The 24203-nt window shown below is 31.6% G+C and overlaps 1 protein-coding gene across 8 annotated transcripts in view; it reads left to right on the forward strand.

The window, feature by feature from the left end:
- SLC35B3 (solute carrier family 35 member B3) overlaps nucleotides 1–24203 on the forward strand; it is a 50408-nt gene that overhangs the window by 17684 nt on the left and 8521 nt on the right. For 4 of the 8 annotated variants that reach the window (XM_012541660.3, XM_023496347.2, XM_012541658.3 and 1 more), the window contains exons 3-8: nucleotides 798–919; nucleotides 3805–3959; nucleotides 6691–6798; nucleotides 9313–9410; nucleotides 17625–17717; nucleotides 18146–18257. In XM_012541660.3, the coding sequence (XP_012397114.1) occupies nucleotides 798–919; nucleotides 3805–3959; nucleotides 6691–6798; nucleotides 9313–9410; nucleotides 17625–17717; nucleotides 18146–18257 (688 nt within the window). Of the gene's footprint in view, nucleotides 1–797; nucleotides 920–3804; nucleotides 3960–6690; nucleotides 6799–9312; nucleotides 9411–17624; nucleotides 17718–18128; nucleotides 18258–21655; nucleotides 23797–24203 lie in introns of those variants that run through there. The other 4 variants (XM_023496351.2, XM_031946876.1, XR_004231024.1 and 1 more) reach the window with 4 other exon arrangements.

Genomic DNA, 24203 nt, shown 5'->3' on the forward strand with positions numbered 1-24203 from the left:
TTTTAATTTTGTTATGGTAACTGTCTGGATGACAAGAGGAGACATGACTAATCAGTAAATTTGTTGTGTATATATCATGTGCTTCAAAAGTGTTTTAAAATATCTTCCTTAAGCTGGTTAAGCATTCCTATTCCGAAGGGAATTATTTATGCTATTAAGTTGATTAGTATGCTAATATTTGTAAAAGCCAACTAAATTTTGTTCCATATCTAAAATATTCCAGTTCTAAATTATTGGGATTCAGGTCAATTAGATTTTATAGAATTCATGATCATTAAGATACATCTTAGCAATCATTTAGTTCAACCAACTGAATTCTTTTATAGAGAAGTATAATATATACATAAGCTTGAGCTCACACTTATATTCTAATAAACCATGCTATCTATTCAGTCAGTGTCTTGGGAATGTTGGAATAAACTAGCCTTTAATTGTCATTTTGGCAATCCTTTCAATTGCAATAATTATATAATATTAAATTTTAGGGGGAAGAATGAAACACCTGCTATTTTTTCTTCTGTTTTACTGAGGATTTACCTATATATCATTTAAAATCAGTTTTGTGGAGAGTAGCTTCTTACATTATTACTGCTGTCTTCTGTCGAATAGCTTTCAGGTTCCGTGTTTGATTAGGCTCATTCTGACTTACCTGTGTCTAATTATGTTCTCATTTATTCGATGTTGTTATTCATTTTCTTTGACTCTGCCTTTTAAATGTTGTGTCTCGAGTTAATAGTGTTTAATTATTTGTAAGTAATAATATTTGATCTTAAATAATTTCATAAATTTTTTGACAGGAATTGATATTCTCAGTGGAAGGATTTAAGCCCTTTGGCTGGTACCTTACTTTAGTTCAATTTGGGTTTTATTCCATATTTGGACTAATAGAACTTCAACTTATTCAGGACAAAAGGAGAAGGTATGATTTCTTTTTTAATAATTAAATTGTGGATAAGATTTGAATTTGGTTCAATTAGTCTTCTAGACATTTTACACATAAAGATTATATTTGATACGACAAAATTTTCAAAACAATTATCAGTTTCTTAAATTCTAACAGTTGGACTTTTAACTCCCTACTTTTCATCACTAATTAACCTCTGTTTAAATTCTATCATCTTACTTTTAAAAATATTTATTCTTCAAGTAATGCTCACAGAAATTATCTGGGAAATAAAAAAATTTGTAGTTGCATACTTCTAATGAATATAAAAATACAGGTTGTACTCCTAATTGTCTTACTTTCTTAAAAACAAAATAACAGTCAAAGGTTTTTTATCTTAAATAGACATTATCTATTTCAATAAAATTTTATTTGTGGGTAAAAGTTTCAGTAAAGTGCAGAGTCACAAACTGAAGTACATAGTATAATAATAAAATGATGACATGGAATATCATCCTCATTTTTCACAATGTTTATTAAAATGTATTTGACTCAATTTTTTTTCATATTCATACCCCACAACAAAAGAAATTTTAGTTTAGTAAGATTTTTTTTTCTGCATCTTGTTTTTAACAAAGGCAACTGGATTGAAAAAAAAACTTATAAAATTCTGTTAAGTAATATTGGTAAATAGTTTATAAGATATATGACTTCTAGTAGTCTCAAGTTTGTGAAATATTGGAAATACATGTTCTCTGATATTTTCTGTCATTATATATCTTTATATTTAAATGTGTATATTTGTATATTGAGAAGGCTAGAATACATCTATATAACAATCATTATTATTATTTGACAATCAGTACATAAATTCTGGCTACTAAAATTGATTAAAATATCTGATTTTAAAATAAAAACAAAACTTTGTTGCTAATATAACTGCCAACATCACAGTACTTATTATTTAGGAGAGTAGTTTTTTTCATTAATTTTTTCTTCCAATAATCTGCTTTGTTTAATTATCATGATAGGAGATGAATTATAGTAATGATTATCAAAATTCTTCAGGCTACTAGTGTTTATTGTTGGTTCCATTTCTAAAATTCCTAAGCTCCAATATATTGTTTAGGTTGATTGGAAGTTGGTAAATAGAATCATATTACAGATACATTGCTGTGATAGTTGCAATTATTTCCTCTCTTTTGAATTGCTGATTTTGTAGAACCCCGGGGTGTTGTTTTATTTATTTATTTTTTTGCCAAAGGATAAGACAAAATTCTCACAGAGAATTAGATAGAGATGCTATTAGAAATATTTTGAAGATGTTTAAAAGCCACTGGCTTCCTGGTTGCTCATGAAAAGGTAGCTGGTGCAATTTCATTAAGTGAAACATGATATGTAGAAGATGAAAATTGTATTAACTCAAATTTTAACACAAGTTGCCAAAAGAACTACTGTAGCTAATTTTAGACTTATAAAGACTTTCATTTCAAGAATTTCAAGACTTAACTTCCATAAACTTTAAGTAAATACATTATCCAATTATACATTATACAATTATGCATATTATTTTTTAATATTTTAAAATAAGAGTATTTGATTTTGTAATTCAACTACAAGTAAATAAATATGGTACTCTGTGAAAGAGAAGAATTTGTAAACTAAATAAACTAATTTATAATGTAGATAAGTGTGATACTGAACTAAAAATTTTCATTAAATATCTATTCAAGGTATATTTTATGACCAAAGTATAAAATCCTCCAAAAGTGGATTTATGATTAAAACACAGATAGCTCCTAAATTACAGCATCTCTTTGGGTATTTTTAAACTAAAAATGTGTACAATTTTAGATTTTTTTTTCATTTTTTATTAAAGCTGATGCTATTCTGTGTTATTTATGAATGTTACATCCTTTTGCTTTCTTTTAACTTTCTTTTTATCCCCTTTTTGAACTATTTTATTTTTCAGCACTTCGACCAAAGGCTGAAATTAGAAGCAAGGAAGAGAGGAAATCAGAGCACTCTATTTTTTTAAATAGTTAAATATTTAATGAAGTTAAAATATTTGTAAAATAGATTTAATAACTAAGCAATTTATTTATTCTCCTACACCAAACTTCTTTTGGCCTGTATAATTAAAAACAGATTGTATTTTATATTTTCAGCTTGTAATTATTACACAACAGAAGATCATGTATTCTTTAATAAAGAAAATTTTAAAAATCAATAGACTTTTTATAAGTTTCAATAAAACACTATCTTCCCAAGAATTAGGAATTTATGAAAGTAAATTAAATCAATAAATAATTTTGACTGGAAAATACTTTTGTTTTCTAGGTGTTGTTTGCCAAAGATAAAGCAAATTTAAATGTGTAAATCAAAGATGTTCTAATTCTACATTTATTAATTGTTGACAGAAATGTACTCTGGAAAGAGACAAATTGCACACTTAAGTAGATATATAGACTATATCTACAATAATCCTAATTGAAATTTAAAAGTTAAATATTAAAGTGATTATTTGGTATTACATAAACCACTCCACAGCAAAATAAATTTTAGTGACTTTAGTAAGGTAATTTTTTTTCTGTATCTTCTCATATGATTTATATATCTGTAGAAAATAGTAAATAAAATTTAAAGTACATCAGTGAAAATGTAAATTTTTCATAAATGTTTCATCATTTTAAAAGTCAGAATTATTATTTTCCCAGCATACTTCCATAAAATGATTCAAAGATAGTAAGGTCATAATTTTAAACTTTAAAAAAAAAAAAAATGATTTTTTTTTTTAGCATTGCTAGGCAAAAATTCAAAAATTATTTACTAAATTATTTCCCTTTTGTGAATACATCTTGAGTTGTCTCATTATTAATTTGGTCCCCAATCTTCATTTTAATGTTAATTGTATTTCACAGGATACCAGGAAAAACCTATATGATAATAGCTTTTCTAACCGTGGGTACTATGGGTTTGTCAAACACTTCCCTAGGCTACCTGAATTACCCCACCCAAGTCATCTTCAAGTGCTGTAAATTGATTCCAGTTATGCTAGGAGGAGTTTTTATTCAAGGTAATGATTGATTTTTAATATTCCTTAGAGCTAATTAAAGATTGTCCATTAAAGTTTTTTTTTTTTAAATAGCATCTGACATTAGAAAAAAGCATTTAGTTTCCATTAAAAAATGGAAAATGTCCATTTCTAATTTTTAAATGATGAGTGGTATATTACAAAAAGGGCATAATTTTCAAAACAAAATACAATTATGTATCTTGTTCCTGAAGTATTTGACATGTCTTTTGAAGTATTTAACCTGGATGCATGCAGTTCAAGTATCAGGATTTTTTCCATTTTCCCTAAATTTATAAAACTCTTAGGTTTTGTGTTTTTAATAAACACATATTTAATTAAAAAATAAAAATTTGTTTTTTATTAAATTATTTGAAACAATTTGTATTCATCTTTAATCTCCAAATTTTAGTTTTTTTTTTTTGATTATATATAAAACAGACTTTGATGAGGAAAGCCAATCACCAAACAAATGAGAATAGTTCAGAATTGAAATTTAGGAGAATTTCTTTCATTTTCTTCAATTCAATTTTATTCCTACATTGTATATAATGTATTTCAATACAGTATTATATTAATTTATATTGTTTAAAATTGATATTAAAAAGAGAAGACACAAGGAGAGCCCTCTACTCTTTCAGTTAAAGGAAACTAGATATAGCCAAAAGTGTTTTATCTGTCCTAATCAAGTGGAGAAGTATATGAAAGTACAAAATATATTTCTATTTCCTTTTGGAATTCACCACACTACAGCAAAATAATGAAGTGATTATATAAACCTTATTTATCTGGTGCTCCCCACTAATCCACTCTCATTGGTGCCTCTTTCTAAATGCTGGAAAGAGACAAGTTGCACACTTAAGTAAAGAATTAACTCAAACACAACTGTTTTTTCCTTAAGCTTATTTTTTTGACTCAATTTGGTCCCTATAGAACTGTACATGGAAATAAGAGTTTAAAAAGAAAATACTAGCAAAAAGAAATTTAAGGCACTCTTTGTTTCAGATAAAAATCCTAAGAATAATCTATTTTAAGATAATTATATATTAAGTATGCTTTTTATAAAGGTTTACTTTTTACAATAACTTTAACTTCTGGAAAAATAATTTATAAGTGAAAATGTAGATAATACCCACATTTCCTTGTGACTTACCCCCAAATGCTGAGACATAAATAATAAAGAATTTGACACTATGTTCATGATATAACAGCCTTCTCTCATTCTCCTAAGTGGTAATGATCATCTAACCTTTTATATATATGTATTTGTTTTGTAACTCTGATGAACTTTTCTTAAAATGCTGAATATAATAGTTATGTACTTTGTGTCTTAACCCCTGTTAGAGAGTTTCCTTCTTGAAGTTAGGAATTAAATTTAACCTAAATTTTCTACCTTCCTAGTATCTACCACAGTGCTTTAATAAGCAGGTTATGGTTAATCAATGTTTGTTGACTGATTAAATGAGATAAAATCACTAATACTCGATGTTTTGTCAGTGAACAAACTCATAAATTTATTTTTCTTATCTAACACATCAGTGTTAGCATGTAAATATTAAAACATAGGTGATCTTTGAGCAATTAAAAAATTTGTTATTAAAATACATCATGTAACTATATCTCATATAACTGGAATCTTAGTGACTCTATGGGACTTGAATATTTTATTAGTCACACTGCCTAAATCATCACTCCACTAATCTCTACAACTGACTGGCTGGTAGAACCATAAAAACATACATGTGTTTGTGTAGTTTTCTTTCGAGTTCAAAAATGCCCTTGCTAGTAAAGTGCCCCTCCCCCTCCCAATTAAATTCATTGAAAATTCAATTCTTCCAGCAGCTAGATTGCAAACTTGAGAAAGAGAACTTTGTTTTACTTATTCTCAACACAAAATCACAGAAATTCAACACTAGAAGGGAATTTCAATGGTTATCTGGTAGTTACAAGCCAAAACCAGTAAACCTTTGAATGAATTCATTGTTTTACATCAAATGGGTATTCAGTACACGTCTATTGAATGTTGCATATCACTAGTTTTTCTCTAGAAATATTTGTTAAGTATAGTGATAAACAGGGAAGTCCATCCTATGCTATTTAGAACATTTTTAGTGTTAACCTACTGGAAAATATTTGAAGATATATTTATACCTTAGTTTCCAGAGTCCCTTTGTATTAATGTGGATGTGGATGATAGTAGAGTTGAAATCTCACATCAATTTATCGCATTTATTAAATGCTTAAAGTTGTGTTAAACTTCCTCTTAATGGAAAAGTTATGGCTTCCCAAGATCACACACCTTGTGGCTGAATTCAAGCTACAAGTCTTACTTTCTGATTTTATAGTGATCTTTGAAAAAGTGGCTAGCTGCTCTACTTTATTCAGTGCAATACTTCATGGACTTATTATTCCATTCCAACTCCTCAAAGTCTTCATAAACAAATTTCTAAGTTGTTATATCCAGTGGAATTCATCAAATAGTAGCTAATCCTCTGCTGATAAATATCTATGAACTTAGGGTGGCACTTGATGGGGAGACATGGATGCCTTTGCTTGGCCTGCTTGGTAAAGGCGTAGCAGATCTCATATTCCATGGACATAGCCTTGAAGAGCCATGATAATATATGTAAGGATTTATGTGGAAGACCTTATTAAATTCAAAACATAAAACTATATTAAGTATATATGTATAAAATGGGAATATCTGATATTTATAAACTGTTGTTTTATATAGGAAAGCGTTACAATATTGCAGATGTGTCTGCTGCAGTGTGTATGAGTCTTGGGCTGATATGGTTTACTCTAGCTGACAGCACAGTTGCACCAAATTTCAACTTGACAGGTAAACTCTTTGTTCTCTTGGATTTTGTAATCATTTTCACATTTGCTTAAAACTTATAAGAAATATGAATGATGATCTGGTATAAATCCGAAATAATAATTAAAGTCATTTTGATATAAGCTTGTCATATGCTATATATGAAGAATTGATTTACAAAGGTCATAAGAAATAAGGTTAATTGTTTTGGTAGCTTTTAGTTACCCATTGGTAACCAAACATTGGTTCCTATGTGAACCATAGTTTTGCTTCATGGTCATAGTAACTAACATTCTTATGGAACTCTAAAGTTTGCAATTTGTGTTATATACATTATCTCATTTAATCTGAAAAAAGAAATCTACAAGATATGTACCAAGGGGAGACATTAACCTCTGCACTGTAAGGAAGAGAAAGCTGAATCTCAGGGAAATTAAGTGACTTAATCATGGTCACTCAGCTACTAAGATTCAAACTGAGGTCGTCCTGAAGCCTCTTCCAACAAAAAATACACTACAACATGCCGCTTTTCTAATTTTTGATGTAATCTCATAATTATATAATCAATTACTTTTTAAATTTTATGTTTGTGTATATATACACATGTGCATGCATATATATATATATATATATACACACACACACACACACACACACACACAGGTAAATGGCACAAATACACCTTTGAACCATCTTGATTTAATTTAAAAGATTTTAATGTTCACATTGTCAAGAACAACTGTTTTACTGACTCACTTAAGATGGATATGTGCTATAAAATTAAATAGAATGAAAAATCTTGGCTCTCATACAATGATGATAAAATCCAAATGTATTTAGAATTTTTATTGATGAACAACTTTTCTCTTTTCATTTTATGTAGAATTCTGTAAAAAAAGGTTTATAATTTCTTAAAAGTAACTAGGATAAATAGTTATATATTTAGAAATAAATAAATATTCTAAAATGTGGTAACATCCAAAATCTCATTCACAGTTTAAGAATGTTATAAAAGAATTAAAATGTTACTTTGGATTAATTTGCATAGTTATATTTTGTTACCTTTAAAGTAAAGTATTGAATGTTACACTTTTACTGAGTGTAGGAAATATTTTTTCTTTAAGTAGCCCCACCTTAGCCTCAAAAAAGATACACCTGGCAGAAATAGGAATTCACAGACAAGTTTGCTCATGGAATCCCAAGAGGAAAAGAATTGATAGTCCAATCACATTTAAACATCATGGTCCACAATCTTAAAATAAGTAAAATTGAACTTCAAAGCAATAACAATATATAAGCATAAACTTTAATGAGATAACCAATAAAAAATATGCTGTTTAGATTACTGCTAATTATTTCAACCAATTTCATTATCTTTTTTAATCAAGATTCAAAAAAGCTCTTAGCTGACTATTTACTAGATTGCTTACTTGAATTGGCAATAAATAAATGGATTACATGAATGAATATATTGTCCATTTAGAATCATACTGTGTAGACACTGAACAGCCATTGATGTATGATCCCAAGAGGTAGAATCCCAGCACCTGTCTGCTTTACATTTCTGTGCTTAGAAGTGGAATTAACTCCTATTGCAATAAGATTTCTGGTCATATTAATCCCTTCTAAAAGTCTAGGTAGCTTTCTGTTACCTACTGAATAAAGTTGAAATTCCTTAACCTTGTATTCAAATCCCTATAATATGGTTTCCCCTCTACTTTTACCTGGCCTATTAACTGCTCTTACACCTCGGCTACTGTTGTATCTTATGTATAAAATAAACCCTTTTTTTTCCCCATTGAAATCCTATATATCCTTTTGCCATACTCAGTATGAAGCCTTACCCTATCTCCTAGTTAGTAATGATCATTTTGCCTTTGAATCTCGATTCTTTTTTTCCCCTTAAATCACTCTCTTAATTCATGGTGCAATATATCCTTTTGTATTGTAATTACTTATGTATATGTTATTCACAGACCCTAAATTAGGAAGTTTTAGATGTTTGCCTAGATTGCACTAAGAAGTTTAGCGATGAGGATTACCCAGCCACGTATGATTCTAAGGTTATACTCATTACTATCTTACTGGTTCAAGGACAGTGCACCTATCCACTATGTTTCACTGCTTATTTTTTTTTTAAATAGGAGAATTTGAAGCTTCTGAATGAATGTTGTCACTTTAGGAAGCCACAGATAAAAATTTTATTGCTTGAATCTTTTTTGTAATAAATTCTATGGAATGTCATCATTATTGAAGCCAAAGGATATGATTTTAGGTCCAATACAAGATATGCTTTTTAATAAAGAGATCAGTCTTTTTTTGTGTGTCTCTTAAACTAGATGTAAAGCAAATTTGACATGAAACTTAAATGGACATGACATGGCAAGACTGTATTTTCTTTATGTGAGAATTCAAGTTTAAAGACAAGTTTTAAAACCTGAATACTTTATTGTGTTTTGTATATTTAAATAAAGAGACTTTTTTTGTTGTTTTTTTTGTTTTATTTTTTTTTTTTGTTTGTCTTTTACTTTCTGGAAGGTGTGGTCCTTATCTCCCTTGCCCTCTGTGCAGATGCTGTTATAGGAAATGTACAAGAAAAGGCTATGAAGATGCACAATGCTTCCAATTCAGAAATGGTAAATATGAACTCAAGCACACTTGTTATATTTTTAAACTTAAAAATTCAAATGTAATAATGTACCTTGTTTTATGTAGTAGTTGTCTTACTGAAAATTTGTTGGTGAATTTTGTTTTTGGTAGATCAGCTCATTTTATAGGAAACTAGGTCATTTTAAAGGAACTTCTAAGTACTTTTATGAAGGAAAAAAAATGCAGTGTAAATAGTCTACCTCTGCCTAATCTATTTTATTAGAAATAGACTTGTTACATTGTCTTAAAGTAAGATAAACTCTTAAAATAGTTAGATGTTTCTCTTTGAAATTATGTTTGGATTTATAATTACACTTTTTTCTTCTAAAACATAGCATTTTTTTTTCATTTTTTTTATAGCTTGAAAAAGAAAATTGATATATGTGCTTACATCATCATGTAAGTGAAAGGCAGTATGCTTTGTGATTAGATCACTAGACTAGATCTCCAGATACTTGAGTTCTACTTTCTGGCTCCACCATTAAGATATGCTGTATATATATTTGTATATGACTTTGAACTCCTATCATTTTTCTTTCATAGTTGGAAATGTTAGAAGATAATTTTGTAGTCTCACAAGCTCACAAAATAGTTATGAGTTATGTATACTGTCCCTAAAGTAAAAATATTTTAAAGAAATGTTTTGGCTTTTAAGATTAGGCAGTAATAGTGCAGTTATTCCCTTGTATTTAATAGAAATCCAAGGATCAGGATCTTAGGCATTTACCAATAGGAAGAGATCTCATCCATCTCCTTGAATTACACATGACTACCTCTTACAGTATTAAGGTTCCAATTTAGAAAGTTGTAGAGAATCTCATTCATCTTTACCCTCTTTAAAAATCATAGAGAAGACCTTACTAACTAACCTGTCTTATAAAGCAGCTCACATTTAGAAATTTAAAATATATGTGGAAGGGGAAAAATTTAATGTACATAATGTGTAACTTTTTACCCCTAAACATAATTTTACCCCTAAACTACCATTTGACCATTTTAAATTGAAAAATGATTAAAGAAGAATACATATTTGGGAGTGTAGGGAAGGGTGGGAAGAAGCAAATGTTTGTAAATTATATATATATAAACACACACATGCTTAAATATTAAGTCTACTAATAAGTGAATCATTATGAACATATAGTCAGAAGTTGTGCCAAATTTAAGTGATCCAGATATTTCCATTGTAAAAACAGTTAGGCTCAGAAACTACGCAACTGGGTGAAATCTCATCTAAGAACTGAATCTTAACTGTATTGTATCATGCAAATATGAATAATAAGTATAAAGATATTGTTAGTAAAATGTGATTGTATTTTGCTCAAGTATTTTCCTCTAGTTATTCTAAGAAGCAATTTGATTTTGCTGAGATGTGAGGGTGAGGGGGTGATATTGGAATCAGAGTACTTATGTTCAAATCTTATTTATGGAAAGTCTAAGGTCTCTTCTGGTCCTAAAATCTATAATCTCCCAAAGAAATTTTAGATAAAAATTCAGAGGAATTAAGTCATGACTAAAAAATTCTATATTATTAACATTAATTTACTTTGGCAATATCTAGAAATGACATTAAGTTTTATCTGAAAGGAATCTATATTTAGATAGGGCATACCCATTATTCTTATGAAGTGACTCACAGAAAAATAACATTCTTTTATTTCTCCAAGTACCTATCAAAATTAATGAGAAAAGTAACTGAAAATTGCAGTGACCATGACACCAATTTACTACTGCAAAAAGCCAAAAATTAAACTGGGGTGGAGGGGGACACACAATTATATGATATTATATGATAACTTATCACAGTTATGAAAGTGGAATGAACAATCAGTTTATCAGGTATAATACAATGAGCTGGGTACTGTACAAGGCACAAAAACAAAAAATAAATAGATACTGCCTCAACCAAGAGAAATTTCTGAAGAAAAGCAATAACTTCTAGGATTAGGATGTGATAGTAGAACTGTACTTTCAAGCAACTTAGGGTTTATTTTTAAAAGACAGAGGTGAAGCGTGAATGCATTCCAGTTGTGGTACATTCTGGCCTTTGCCAAAATATGAAGATAAAAAAGATGGGAAGTCATTATTTGAAGAACTGTAAAAAGGCTAAGACTTCTGTGCCCAAAAGTACATGAAAGACAGGGATTTATAAAATGACTAGAAAAGTAGTTTCAAATGAAGTTATAAAGGGTTTTAAATGCCAAGGGTTTATATTTGGTCCTAAAAGCAATAAGTTGCTACTGGAGCTTATTGAATACAGATCAGGTGTGTACTTTGGGAATATCACTTTTGTAGCTGTGTGAAAGATGGATTAGAGGGGGAAGAAATGAGACAGAGAGACCAATTAGAAGGCTATTGCAATAGTTCAGGCAACAAGGGGTGGTGGTGGTTGTCGTCATTATGTTGATGATAATAATAATAACTGGTATTAAAATAATAACTCCTCTGGCCAGACACTGTAGGCAAGTGGCTATATAAGAAAAAAAAAAGTTGGGCAAATTCAAGATATGTTAAAAAGATTTGGCAGCTACTTTATTGTTTAGAAGAGAGGAAGAATGAAGAGTGAAGAATGACCCAATAGTCATGGGTGTATATGTATTGGAAATTGGGAAGTTCAGAAGAAAGGTCAACAAAAATAATGAATTTCCTTTTGGACATAATTTAAAATACCTGTAGGATATCCAGTGATACTCAATAGGTAATTGGCAGTTGGCAGTGTGGGACAGGTGTGATACATAGGTCTGAACCTATTGGACAAAATGAGGTCACCACAAGAGGAAAGTTAGAAGAAGAGAAGAGGACCCAGAACAGAACCTGAGGGCCATACCCACAACATAAATGATGGTACTTCAGATGAGACTGAGGCAGGTAAGAGAACCCAAGAAAAACAGTGTCATGAAAAACCAAAGAGGAGATAGTCTCTCATGGGAGAGTATATTCAATTTTATCAGATACTAGGGATTGTGGTGTTCTCTTCTTTAAAATATAATGGTTCTCTCTGGGAGCAGGTTTCTTGGAGAGGTTTTCTGGAGGCAGCCTTAGTTTCAGTTAAAAGTAATAATCACCCAAATGCAGCCAGGTGTTAAAAGTTCAGATCTTTTATTGCTTCCTCCAAAATAGTCTGGTTAGTTTTTCTTAGAGGCCTCTCTTTCTGCTTGGTTCCAAGAGCTCTTGCAGTTGTCCTTTGCCTCTGCTTTCTTCAGCCTCCAGCCAGCACAAAGGTGGAAGATGGAATGAATCTCTTGTCTCCTTGCCTAGGGTTGGTCAGCTTTCTGGAGAGTCTTTCAGACCAACCTTGATGTCAATGGGGGAAGTGCAGGAGCCCAGCCACCACAGTGGTGTGAGATGAAGTGAATCTGGTTGCACCTTCGAGAGAGCTTCTTTCTCAACTCACTTGACTGATTCACTGAAGCTCTATTTATATTCCTTCTCCAAGAGTGGGATTGTGGGATCCGAGAATGGGATTATGGGTTTCCTCCCAGAGTGCTCTCTGGCCCTAAGAGCTTCTTGCTTATATGAGCTCTCTAAAGGTGTGAACACAAGCATTGTTTCTATCAGTTCTATTTAGTACCTTGTTTCAAGTTCTGGCCCGTAACATCTCCTCGTAGGATCAGATCAATCATACTGAACCACGGTAAATTAGATAATTATTGTCTCTATCAACTCTAATGACTTAACGCTTTGTAAGGATTCCAACAAGGGATTGAAAAAAAATTTATTGGATTTGTCAACTAAGAGATCTTTGGTAATAGAGGAAAGATGAGTTTCAGTTGAGTGAGGAAGTCTGAAGCCAAATCCCAAGGACTTGAGAAGTGAGTAATGAAAGAAGTGGAAACAAGTATAGACATTTTTGTGGCTACCTAGTTAAGAAAGGGAGGAGAAATATAGGATAATAATTTGAGGATAGTGTGGCTAAAAGATGGTTTTGTTAAGGACAGGGAGACTGGATGTTTTTGTAAATAGTGGGAAATGAACTAATCAATAGGAAGTGATTAAAGATTAGAGAGAAAGGAAAGATGATTGAGGGGTAGTCTATCAAAAGAAATAGGATGGGAGAAGATCAAGGGGAAATTAGCTTTGGAGAGAAGAAAGACCATCTCTTTGACCAATACTAAAAGATGAAAAAATGAGGGAGCATGTCAAGAGCTGGTGAAACAAAGAATAAGCTCACACAGAGAATGGCTTCTGTTTTTGCAGTAAAATGTGAAGAAGTTGTCTTCAGTTGAGAGGATGGGAGAGAGAGGTAATGTGAGAAATGTCAGGAGGATAGAAGAAAAGATTTGGAATAGCAGCAGAATAGAGCGAGGAAATCAGGGTCAAAGCAAAAGATTTCTCTGCAGCAGTGAGAGAGCCCAGTTGAGGGCTTTCATATATAGTGAGTAGATTCATTTAATTCAGTTGTGACTTCCTCTGGCACTATTTGGTATCATGTAACTTGGAATAAGAGACAAACTGGGTTTTACATGAATGCTTCTAAAGAGCATATTTTGTCTGGAACTTCAACAACTCAAAGCATTCATAGGTCTAATTTTGGGAATTTCACTTGCAAACATTCTTTTTCTTGAAAAGTCCGTCTCTGTTTTTACTTAAAACTATATTAAATGCTGTTAAAACCTGATTTATGACTTCCATTTGAAGGTATTCAGATTCTTTAAATGTTATGATCCTTATTTTATATACAAAAGATCAAAATGATGAGATGAAAAATTCAAATAATCTTTATGAATGTGGACAAGGCCAAAAACATGTGGTAGAAAAGATTTTTTCAGAGCAGTGTTCCGAAGAATAGTAGCAGAAAATCGGTGAATACAGAAATAAAAGTTATTACTATAAGTATTGTCTCAAGGCACTAGCCATAGCATTGGCCTATTTCTATGCAAAATAGAAATTTATAATGGATTCTTATTTTAATAAAAAATTGTATACAAATGGCAACAGATACTTGGTCATTAAAACTTTACCTAATCAGAGTTAGTAGCTTTTTCTTAGTACTGAACTGAAATGGGTGATTAACCTCATTAGAAATTACTTTAGAAAATAATCAGAGCTTGTAAAATTAAGTGCTTAATCATAATGAGCAATATGGGATTTCAAAAGCTGAACAAAGCCCAGAAGCTCTCTATAGTTTTCTAGTGAACAGTCACCAGCTTTTATAATCTCCATATTCTCTAAGTACCTGTAGAGAAATGCCAAGAATAAAGCATTTGCTATCTTGTTAACATATTCCAGAACCAAAAAGAGAATAAAGTACAAATTGCCACAGAATTGAACATGCACTAATAATTGAGAAAAAATATAATTAAGAAAACTTTCAGAAGCCCAAGAATACAAAATGAAATGATTTTAAGTAAATGTTGAGTTCAGCAGGAGCTTTAATTTATATTGGTCAGAAAACAAAATAATGACTAAATTCATTAATGTAAGCCAGAGAATAAATACACTAAATGAGATTCTTTGGGTAAATTTTGAAGGCATCATAAATTAGTTAAGTACAATATGGAGCAGCCCCTAGTAACCTCCAAAATGTTTACAGAATGAAAACAAATTTTTTTGCAAGTGACAACTACAACTTTTTAATCAGCTTATATAATTAATGTGTTGACTCATTTTGAGAATTAACATCAAAGTGATGTTAATCAGTCAATTAACATATAATAAGTATCTACCATGTGTCAGGCATTGTTCTAAGCACTAGGGATAAAAAAAGGCAAAAGCAAAAAACAAAAAAACTAGCCCTACTCTCAAGAAACTTATTGTCTAATGGATGAGACAACATGCAACAAATAAAACAAATAGAGGAAAAATTGGAGGTAAACTCAAAGGGAGACCTCTAAGATTAAGGAGGAAAGCCTTCTTGCAGAAGATGGGAATTTGACTCACATGTAAGGATCCAGGAAAGTTAAAAAAAAAAATGTGGAGATGGGGAGGAAGAGTGTTCCAGGCTTGAGATCACCCAACAAAAAAACAAGCTGGCCAGTGTGATTAGATCACAGAGTATGTAGAGGTAGGAAAGTAATATGTAAGAAGAATAGAAAGATAGAAATAAGCTATATTATAAAGGGTTTTAAAAGCTAAATACAAGATTTTATATTGGATCCTAGAAGTAATAAGTTGCCACTGGAGTTTATTGAATAGTTGGGTTATTTGGTCAGAACTGAATTTTAGAGAGAACATTTTATCAGCCAAGTGAAGGATAAATTGGAATAAGGTAAGGTAAGGCAGGAAGATCAACCATCAGGATATTGCAGTTGTCAAGGACTGAGATGGTGAAGGTCTGCACAAGGATTGAGACACTGTCAGAGGTAAGAAGAGACTATATAGAGCTATTATAAAGAAGCAAAATAACAAAGTTTGACCACTAAAAATTGGACGTTGGGAGTGGATGGAAAATGATGAGAGAGTAACAAGTTGAAGATCTAATCATTGTTAGCTTGGGTGACTGGGACGACAATGGTACTTTCAAAAGTAATAGGAAAGTTAGGAAAATGAGTTTGGGGTTGGATGGGAGTAATGTGCTCAACAAGTTCAGTTTAAGATGTCTATGGAACATCTTGCTCAAGCTAACTGAAAGGCAGTTGGAAATAATAATTCTAATAATAGCTGATATTTACACAGTTGCTTTGTGCTAAGCACTTTATAATTATTATCTCATTTGAACTTTAAAACAACTTTAAGAGGTACTGTTATTATTCCCATTTTCTAGATAAGAAAACTGAAGCAAACAGAGGGTAACTGATATACTTAAGGTTACACAGCTAATGAGTGTCTAAGGCCAGATTTGAATTTTTCCTTCTTGACTCCATGCCTAGATAGTTATCCAGATCCAAGATGTAAAACTAGAAGTTGGCCATAAGGTTAGGGGCTAGACAAATTGGGACTGACATCATCACCCCATCTATCATCTTGGTAGAAATGATAATTGAAGCAGTGGGAACTGGTAAGGTGGCCATGAGAACAGTATACAGAGGCAAGAGAAGAAGGCCCAGGAAAGAGCCTTGGGAAACCCCAATTTTTAATGGATTTAGCATGGATGATGATCCAGCAAGGGAGACAGAAAAAGCAGTCAGTAAGCATCTTGTTGGACCAGACCAATAAAATATTTTTGGTAGATGGCTAGCATAACACTTTGTGTACAGTAGAGCCTACTGAACCACTGAGAACCATAAATACTGAACCATTCTAATCTATGCTCCTTGTGTTACCAAACCTTGACTACATATGACTTAAAATTATCTTGTGGCAGAATAGTGATTTCAAACATATGACATAATGAAAGGAACATGTAGCTGGGAGTAGGGAGATCTTAATGATTAAGTGTGTGGCCTTGTAAATTGCTTAGCTTCTCTTAACCTGTGTCTCATCATTTGTGATATGAGGTTTGCACTACTCTAACCCCAGGTTCCCTTCTGTGTCTAAATTTTTGTGCGTATGTGACTTCATTGTGAGGACATACAGGGCAATGCAAAGAAAAGAAGTGGAAACAAAAACATAGGAGAACTGGTGCCAATAAGTATTATTTTGGAATTGAGCACAAAGTGCTTCTAAATGGTATATATGCTTTACTGGTGTTCATGGTATAATTATATACCACTGCTAGGCCAATCAAGAGATTACTTTTTAAAACTATAGTCAGAATAAATTCCAGATCACTATCCTCACTTCAAATAAGGCATTCTTGGCTAGGAGGATATGGCGAAACAGCAACCCAATACCCTAAGAACTGAGATTGTTAGGCAGGTAAATCTTGCAGTCTGTAGGTTGGTTGAGAAATAGAGACAGTTTAATATGAAGTCTTCCATGCAGTGCTTCGCTATTTTGTTTTTATTATAAATGTATGTCAGTTTAAAGTATTTTTTTCTTTAAGTCTTGGTGTCCTGTTCCAAAATGTCATCTTCAAATGCAACAGCTGCCTGTAGATATTAGTAATAAATGCATGTAAGTGAATATGTACTGCAGGGTTTTGTTTATTTTAATTTAGTCTGTAAGGTTTTAACAGTTACTATCAACCATCATTTTTAGTATGTTAGTTTACACAGTAACATTGATGTTTGCTTCAAAATGTTTTGTGCTGTAGACTTAATTGAATAAATTAATCGAGCCACATATTGAGAGGCCTTAATTTCCTGTCTTTGGTTTGATTGTTCTTAGAACTAGATAATCTTTTTTTTTTTTTTTTAACCACTTTATTTCATCCATTCCAGGTTTTGTATTCCTATTCAATAGGTTTTGTGTACATTTTATTGGGACTGACATGCACTACTGGATTAAGCCCTGCAGTAGCATTTTGTTCAAAGGTAAATGCCAGTTAATCACTTTTTAAACAAACATCTGCCACTAAATAGTTTTCTATATACTTTTAAAGCTCCCCTTATTGGAAGAGACAGTTACTAATGTAATTTGGAAATGTCTTTAATTTAACCTTATTATGACCTGTGTTAGGACATTAGAAATTTAGATTGCGTGATTTATATTTTAATGTGTGTTGTTCTTGCTACAACCTAACAAATTAATTTTTTTTAAATTACTATGCCAAAGTTGTAGATTTTTAATTTCATTATAATTTTCCATTCTTTAATCAAAATTAAATAAGGATCTTTGCTTGAATGCATTGTTGAACAGCTTATTATTACTCCAGCAGTTGATTAAAATCTGTATTTTATTTCATCTTGTAATACCTCAGGGTTTGTTTTGCATTTTCCTAACAGGTTTTTTGTTGTTGCAGCATCCAATACAGACGTATGGTTATGCATTCCTTTTCTCCCTTACTGGGTATTTTGGAATCTCCTTTGTTCTGGCTTTGATTAAAATTTTTGGTGCTCTTCTTGCTGTAACAGGTATGAGTAACTTATATATATATATATATATATATATATATATATATATATATATATACATATATATTTAATATAAGCATTTTAATACTTTCTAAATGTAAATGCTATTTTTTAAAAGCAGGAATATCCACTTTTTAATAGCAAATAGAAATAACTAATTCCATTAGCCTTTTTTTCTTGAATGATTAGTATATATTGTTGATTCAGCTTTCTAAGAGAAACGGTTTGCTTTTTACATAATTCCTATGTTTCTAAAATTTTATCATAAAAAAATAAAGCAAAGTGATAATACAAAAATGCCATCTTACATGGACAATGAGAAGTAATATAGCATAATGGAGAAAGGACCAACTATTGAGTCCGGAAAAGTTGAATTCAATTTGTCTCTCTCACGCATATTAGCTTTATGAACCTGGGCATGATATTTAACCTCTTAGTACCCCAGATAATTCCCTATAACTGTAATCTATAGAATATTGTTCATCTGTATCACCAGAAAGAGATTATACTGCTCTCCACCTCCATATATGGATGTGTGTGCATGTGTGTATATGTGTGTGTTTGTATATGTCTTTCATGTGAATATGCTCACTTATTTCATTTATATCTATTTTAACATTTTAGGATTTAAAGATGATAATCAGATAATATTTTCAAGTCAATCAATCCCTTTTCTAGCATCAAAATAATTCAGAATCATTGAATTTTTACAAACCAGTAAAAAGTTTCTTCTCTCTCATATTGTCATTCTTTTACCTTCTTTAAAAACAAGTAAAGTCAGAGGAAATCAACAAGCATTTACTGTGCTATTCATTCACTCAGCTAAATTGTCATTTATGTAGCACTCACTTTATACCACTGTGCTAAGCCTTAGGGATACAAATAAAGGGGGAAATTTTTTTCATCTCAAGGATATCACATTCTAATGGGGGAGACAACATGCAAAGAACATGTATATAGCAAATATGTGTGAAATATATGCAAATTGAAGAAAATCTCAGGAGGAAGGCACTTACATTGAGGGGGACAAGGAAAGGCTTCTTCCAGAAGCTGAGACATTAAGAAAGCCGGAAAACTCAAGAGGAAAGTAAGAAAAGGAATAATATTCTAGACATGGGAAAAGGGGGATAATCAGTGAAAATGTATAGAGTCAGAAGATGGAATGTCTAGGTGCAAGGAACAAGCAGGCCATTGTCACTAGATCATAGGGTAGAAGAATAAGGATAAGATGATTGGAAAGGTCAGAAGAAACCAGGTTACAAACATCTTTAGAAATCAAGCAGAGGATTGTGTATTTGATCCTAAAGGTAATAAAGAGGCACTCGACTATATCGTCTTGAAGGATGATATAATCACATTTGTACTTTAAGAAGATGCTTTAGAATCTGAATGGATAAAAGACTGGAATGGAAAGAAACTTTAGACAAGGGAAACCAATCAGCAAGCAATTGCAGTATACCAGAGTGGTCACAGTGTCAGAGGAAAGAAAAAGTTTTACACAAGAGATATTATCAAGATAGAAATGGCAGGATTTTGGCAACAAATTGGATATGGGGAGTGAGAATAAGTAATCAAGGACATTAAGGTTTCAGGCCTGTGTAACTAAAAGGAAGAGGTGCCTTCAATAGTAATAAATAAATTTGGAAGAGGGAGAGATATTTGAGATGTCCTAGTTCCTTTAAGTCCCAATTAAAATCCTATCTTTTATAGGAAAACTCCCCTAATCCATCTTAATTTTTGTGCCTTCCTTAATTATGTCTTATTTATCTTATGTATAGCTATGTATATATTTGTTTGCATGTTATTTCCCTTATTAGATTACATTCTCTTTGAAGGCAGGAACTGTGTCATATCCCCAGGAACTGTGTCATATCCCCAGAATTTAGCATAGTGCTTGCCACATACTAGGAACTTAATAAATATTTATTGGTTGGTTGGTTGATTGATGTTCAATAGATAGTTGAAAATGGCAACTGAAGGTCAGAAGAGAGGTTACGGGTACAAAAATTGATCTGAGAATTATCTCCTCATTGATGATAATTGAGTTCATGGGAACTGAATAATCTCTCCTTAAATTTTGTATAGTCTTTTTCCTTCCACCTAGCAATTCCTGATATCCTACCTTTATAACAAACTTTATTAATTATTTGAAAAACAGATAAAAATCGAAAACTCTTAGTTGTGTAGCTCCCATAGAAAGGACTGTCTCCTTCTTTGTTCATCACCCTTAAAAATATGGCTGTTGTAAAATTTATGACTTATTCTATTTTACATTCTTCAGTATTTAGTCACTAACTGTTGTCCCTTTAATCAATAAATAAATACTCATTAAATGCCTACTATGTGCCAGGCACTCTGCTAAGTGTTTCACTCATTAGATCTTAAGTACCTTGAAGTAAAAAAAATGTATTTATCGCTTTGTCCAATTCTGTCCCTATATCACTCCTTCTCTCTGCTTCCTCTACTCCTACTCACATCCTGCTGTACTGGAGAAAGTTATTCAACTGTCTTGATTAAGTCCTCTTGACTGAATACATGTTTTCTGACCTGAGTCTGATACCTCATTATGACAAGGTCAGATTTTTTTACCTTCCCAATTGATTCTCTCTCCTGTTTCCTAGAATGGCTATTCCAAACCTGTTCTCTCATCAAGCCTTCCACCCCACCTCATTCCCAACCCTCTCTATTGAGGACTTTAATTCATACTTTGCTGAACAAAGGTATTCTCTATGAAACTGTCCTTTCTTTTTTTTTTTCATTTCATAGCCCCTTGAGTTCATCTCGCATTTCTTCTTCTATATCTGAAGAATAGATGACCCTTCTTTCTAAAACCAATTCTACTTCTTGATAGGATCATTGTTAGAGATGGAGGGGATGTTCAAGATCATGAAGTTCACTGCCTTATTTTATAAAAGATTTGGAAAGCTTGAAAAGCCTTTGCCTTTACAGCTAGAATATCTGAGGGAATGTCAGATGCTAGAACTAATTGACTCCAAATGCACTCACTGCACTGGTTGTATTTATCTACTACAGAAATAAATAGAACAACACATGGCAAACATAAAAAAAATTGCCATTTCTGTGTGAGAGATTAACAGCTACCCCTGATGCTTCAGCAACTGCTTCATAGATTCCCTTCTTCTAAAAGTACAAGATACAAAGATCACTGAGAAAAAAAAATCACATGATTGTGAGCCTGGATGATAGCGTTCTAACATTGAAAAATACACTTCAATGCTTTCTTGTTACTTCTGGATTAAATATAATTTTTTTCTTTGTCATTTAAAGTTCTTCATAGTCTGGCTGTGCTTTACCAGCCTTCTTATGTATTTTGCCCTTTAATAATCTCATAGGCCCAGTGAAACTATTTTACTTGTGACACTCGATCCCTTTTTTAGATGCCTTTGTGCTCACTATGCCTGGGAACATGCTGCCTCCTCATCGCCATGTCTAAGAATTCTTAGCTTATTTTAGAATTCAACCTGAGATTAAAACATTTTTCAGCTTGACCTAGTGAAACAAATTCCTGATGTGAAAAACTGGAGAATGGATGAAGAAAAAGACCTAGGATTAATTGTAATAATGTCTTTGTGAAGTTTAGCATATAACAGTTGCCATACCAATGAGACCAAAATAGCTTAAATATTTGTTTAATCAATGATCACTTCTTCACTATGACACCTGAATACAACATTGATATAAAATATAAATTTACAAAATTTACAAAATCATAGAGAGCCTGGTTAAAGATTATGGGTTGCATCATCTTATAGAATGGCAAGAAACAATGAAGGGGGGGAAAAAAAGGATTTTAAAGAAAGCCTGGGATAGAGACCTAGCTAAACAAAATCATTCTGAGCATATTTAAGAATGAAAATGGAAGGAAGGTAACAAACAAACAAAAGATGGAAAAGATCTGCAAATAAAATCTTTTCCCCATCAAGAGCAGTGAGACCCCCCCTATTTGTACTCTTGACATCATAGTCTCACATCAGTTAATCAGTGATATGCATTTAGAGAAAATGTAAATAATAGCATCCTAACTCTGAGCTGGCAGGGATGCCAGAGGTCTTCATTTTATAGATGGGGAAATTGAGTACCAGAAAGGTAAAACTAATTATCTAAGATCACACCGATAGTAAATGTCACGTCAATAAATACTAAATGTCACTAATTAGTAAGTTTGGAACACAGGCTCTCTAATTCCAGATTAGCATTTTTTTTCAACTATGCCACATTACACAGGGGAAAAAAAACAACATAGGTGGGAAAACTGCTAGAATGAATTCAATATGAAAAGAGGTCTGCCTGTAGTTGATACATTTTTAAGAGTTTTAAGGAATTGATTATCAAAGTATCTAAAAGAGAGTAAGGTACCAGCCCTAAGTACAATGTCTTGCACATACTATTTATTTGGTAAGTGATTGTAAATGCTTTGACTTGATCAAATAAAAAAGGTTCAAATCTTACATACTACCCTCCCAACAAAGAAAACATCAGTAACTACTGAGCCATACATAAAGCATATCAAGAAAGATATAAAAAGGGAAATCTATGCTTGCCAAAGCTATTGGGCACTTTCTTGAGGAAGATACAATGCAAAGTCCAGATTGAAAAGGATTCCTATACATAGTGATGTCTTCCAGATCTTCCAGTTTATTGATGATAATATGAAGATTGCATCAAAGCCTAGAACCTTGAAAAGCTTTCTCAGTGATATCCAATTTGGCCTAACTATCTGCATCAGAAGAATCAAGTAGTAGTTTAAGAATGCCTATTCTTTTTTCTGATATTCAATTAAATGGAAAGATAGTCCTTCAGTATTATATACATATGTATGTATTTAATGTATGATATACTTTATAAATCTGACTCAGCATTAAATATAAGGAGGTGTGAGCTAGATTTCCTTTGAGAGATTGAAAATTTTACTCTAAATAAGAGTCCCTTTTTTAAATATCAGCATCCTTCTAGTGATAAACATATGACTACACTTCATTGAATTCAGTGTAATCTCTTTAGTCTCTGATGAATTCAAATTAAGGCCTATGCAAAATGGAATAGAAAAATGCAATTATGTACATGAACAGAGAGTCACTATAAACAAGGAATTATGGAGAAGAATTAGAATAAAGGATGTCATTAAATAAAAAATGGGCTAAACAGGGTATATTCTATAGCTTCCTTGCTCTTCGTAATGTCAAGAGAATCCAAAGGCCATAGCTAGCATGTTGGATGGACCTTCAGCAATAAATTTGAGGAATGACATAGGCAAGAGTTGTACAGGATGGGCAGGCATGGATGAATTGCAACATATATGGCTAAAAGAAACATCCACTTAGATGAGATCATAGATCTCTGAGTATTTTATTATTTCTTTATAATAAGTTTAGCAATTGTGAATCTGAATTTTTATGAAACTATTAACATACTTTTCTTATCCATATTCACATTTGCAGCAGTCATGAAAGATGCATGTGTGTGTATGTATGCCTGTACGTGTGTGTGTATATATAATTATATGTATAGTTGTTTCTGTGTATGTGTACACATAAGAAATATGGAAAATAAAGTAAATATGTGTATTTGAAAAATATCTATTTCTACATATATATGCATATACATACAAACTCAACAAAAAGATCTATAATAATAAAAAAGTCTTTCATTTATTGATTTCTATAATTTGTTTTCATTTCAGTTCAATAAGTAATATTTAATCAAGCTTAAAAATATAACATTTCATGTGTGAAAAATTTAAGGTTTGCTTTTATATGAAACTTTCCTTAGATTTTCCTTTCCCTGATCTTGAATTTTAAATCAATCCTTTAAAAATACAGAAATTAAAAGATGTTTATTTACTGTGCTCTGAAACAATATTCCCTTGTTTCTTGCATTTTCTTTCATTCTCCTATTAACTGTGGGGACTGGTGAAAATGTTTAATG

Source organism: Sarcophilus harrisii, chromosome 1, assembly GCF_902635505.1.
Source record: "Sarcophilus harrisii chromosome 1, mSarHar1.11, whole genome shotgun sequence".
Lineage (NCBI taxonomy): Eukaryota > Metazoa > Chordata > Mammalia > Dasyuromorphia > Dasyuridae > Sarcophilus > Sarcophilus harrisii.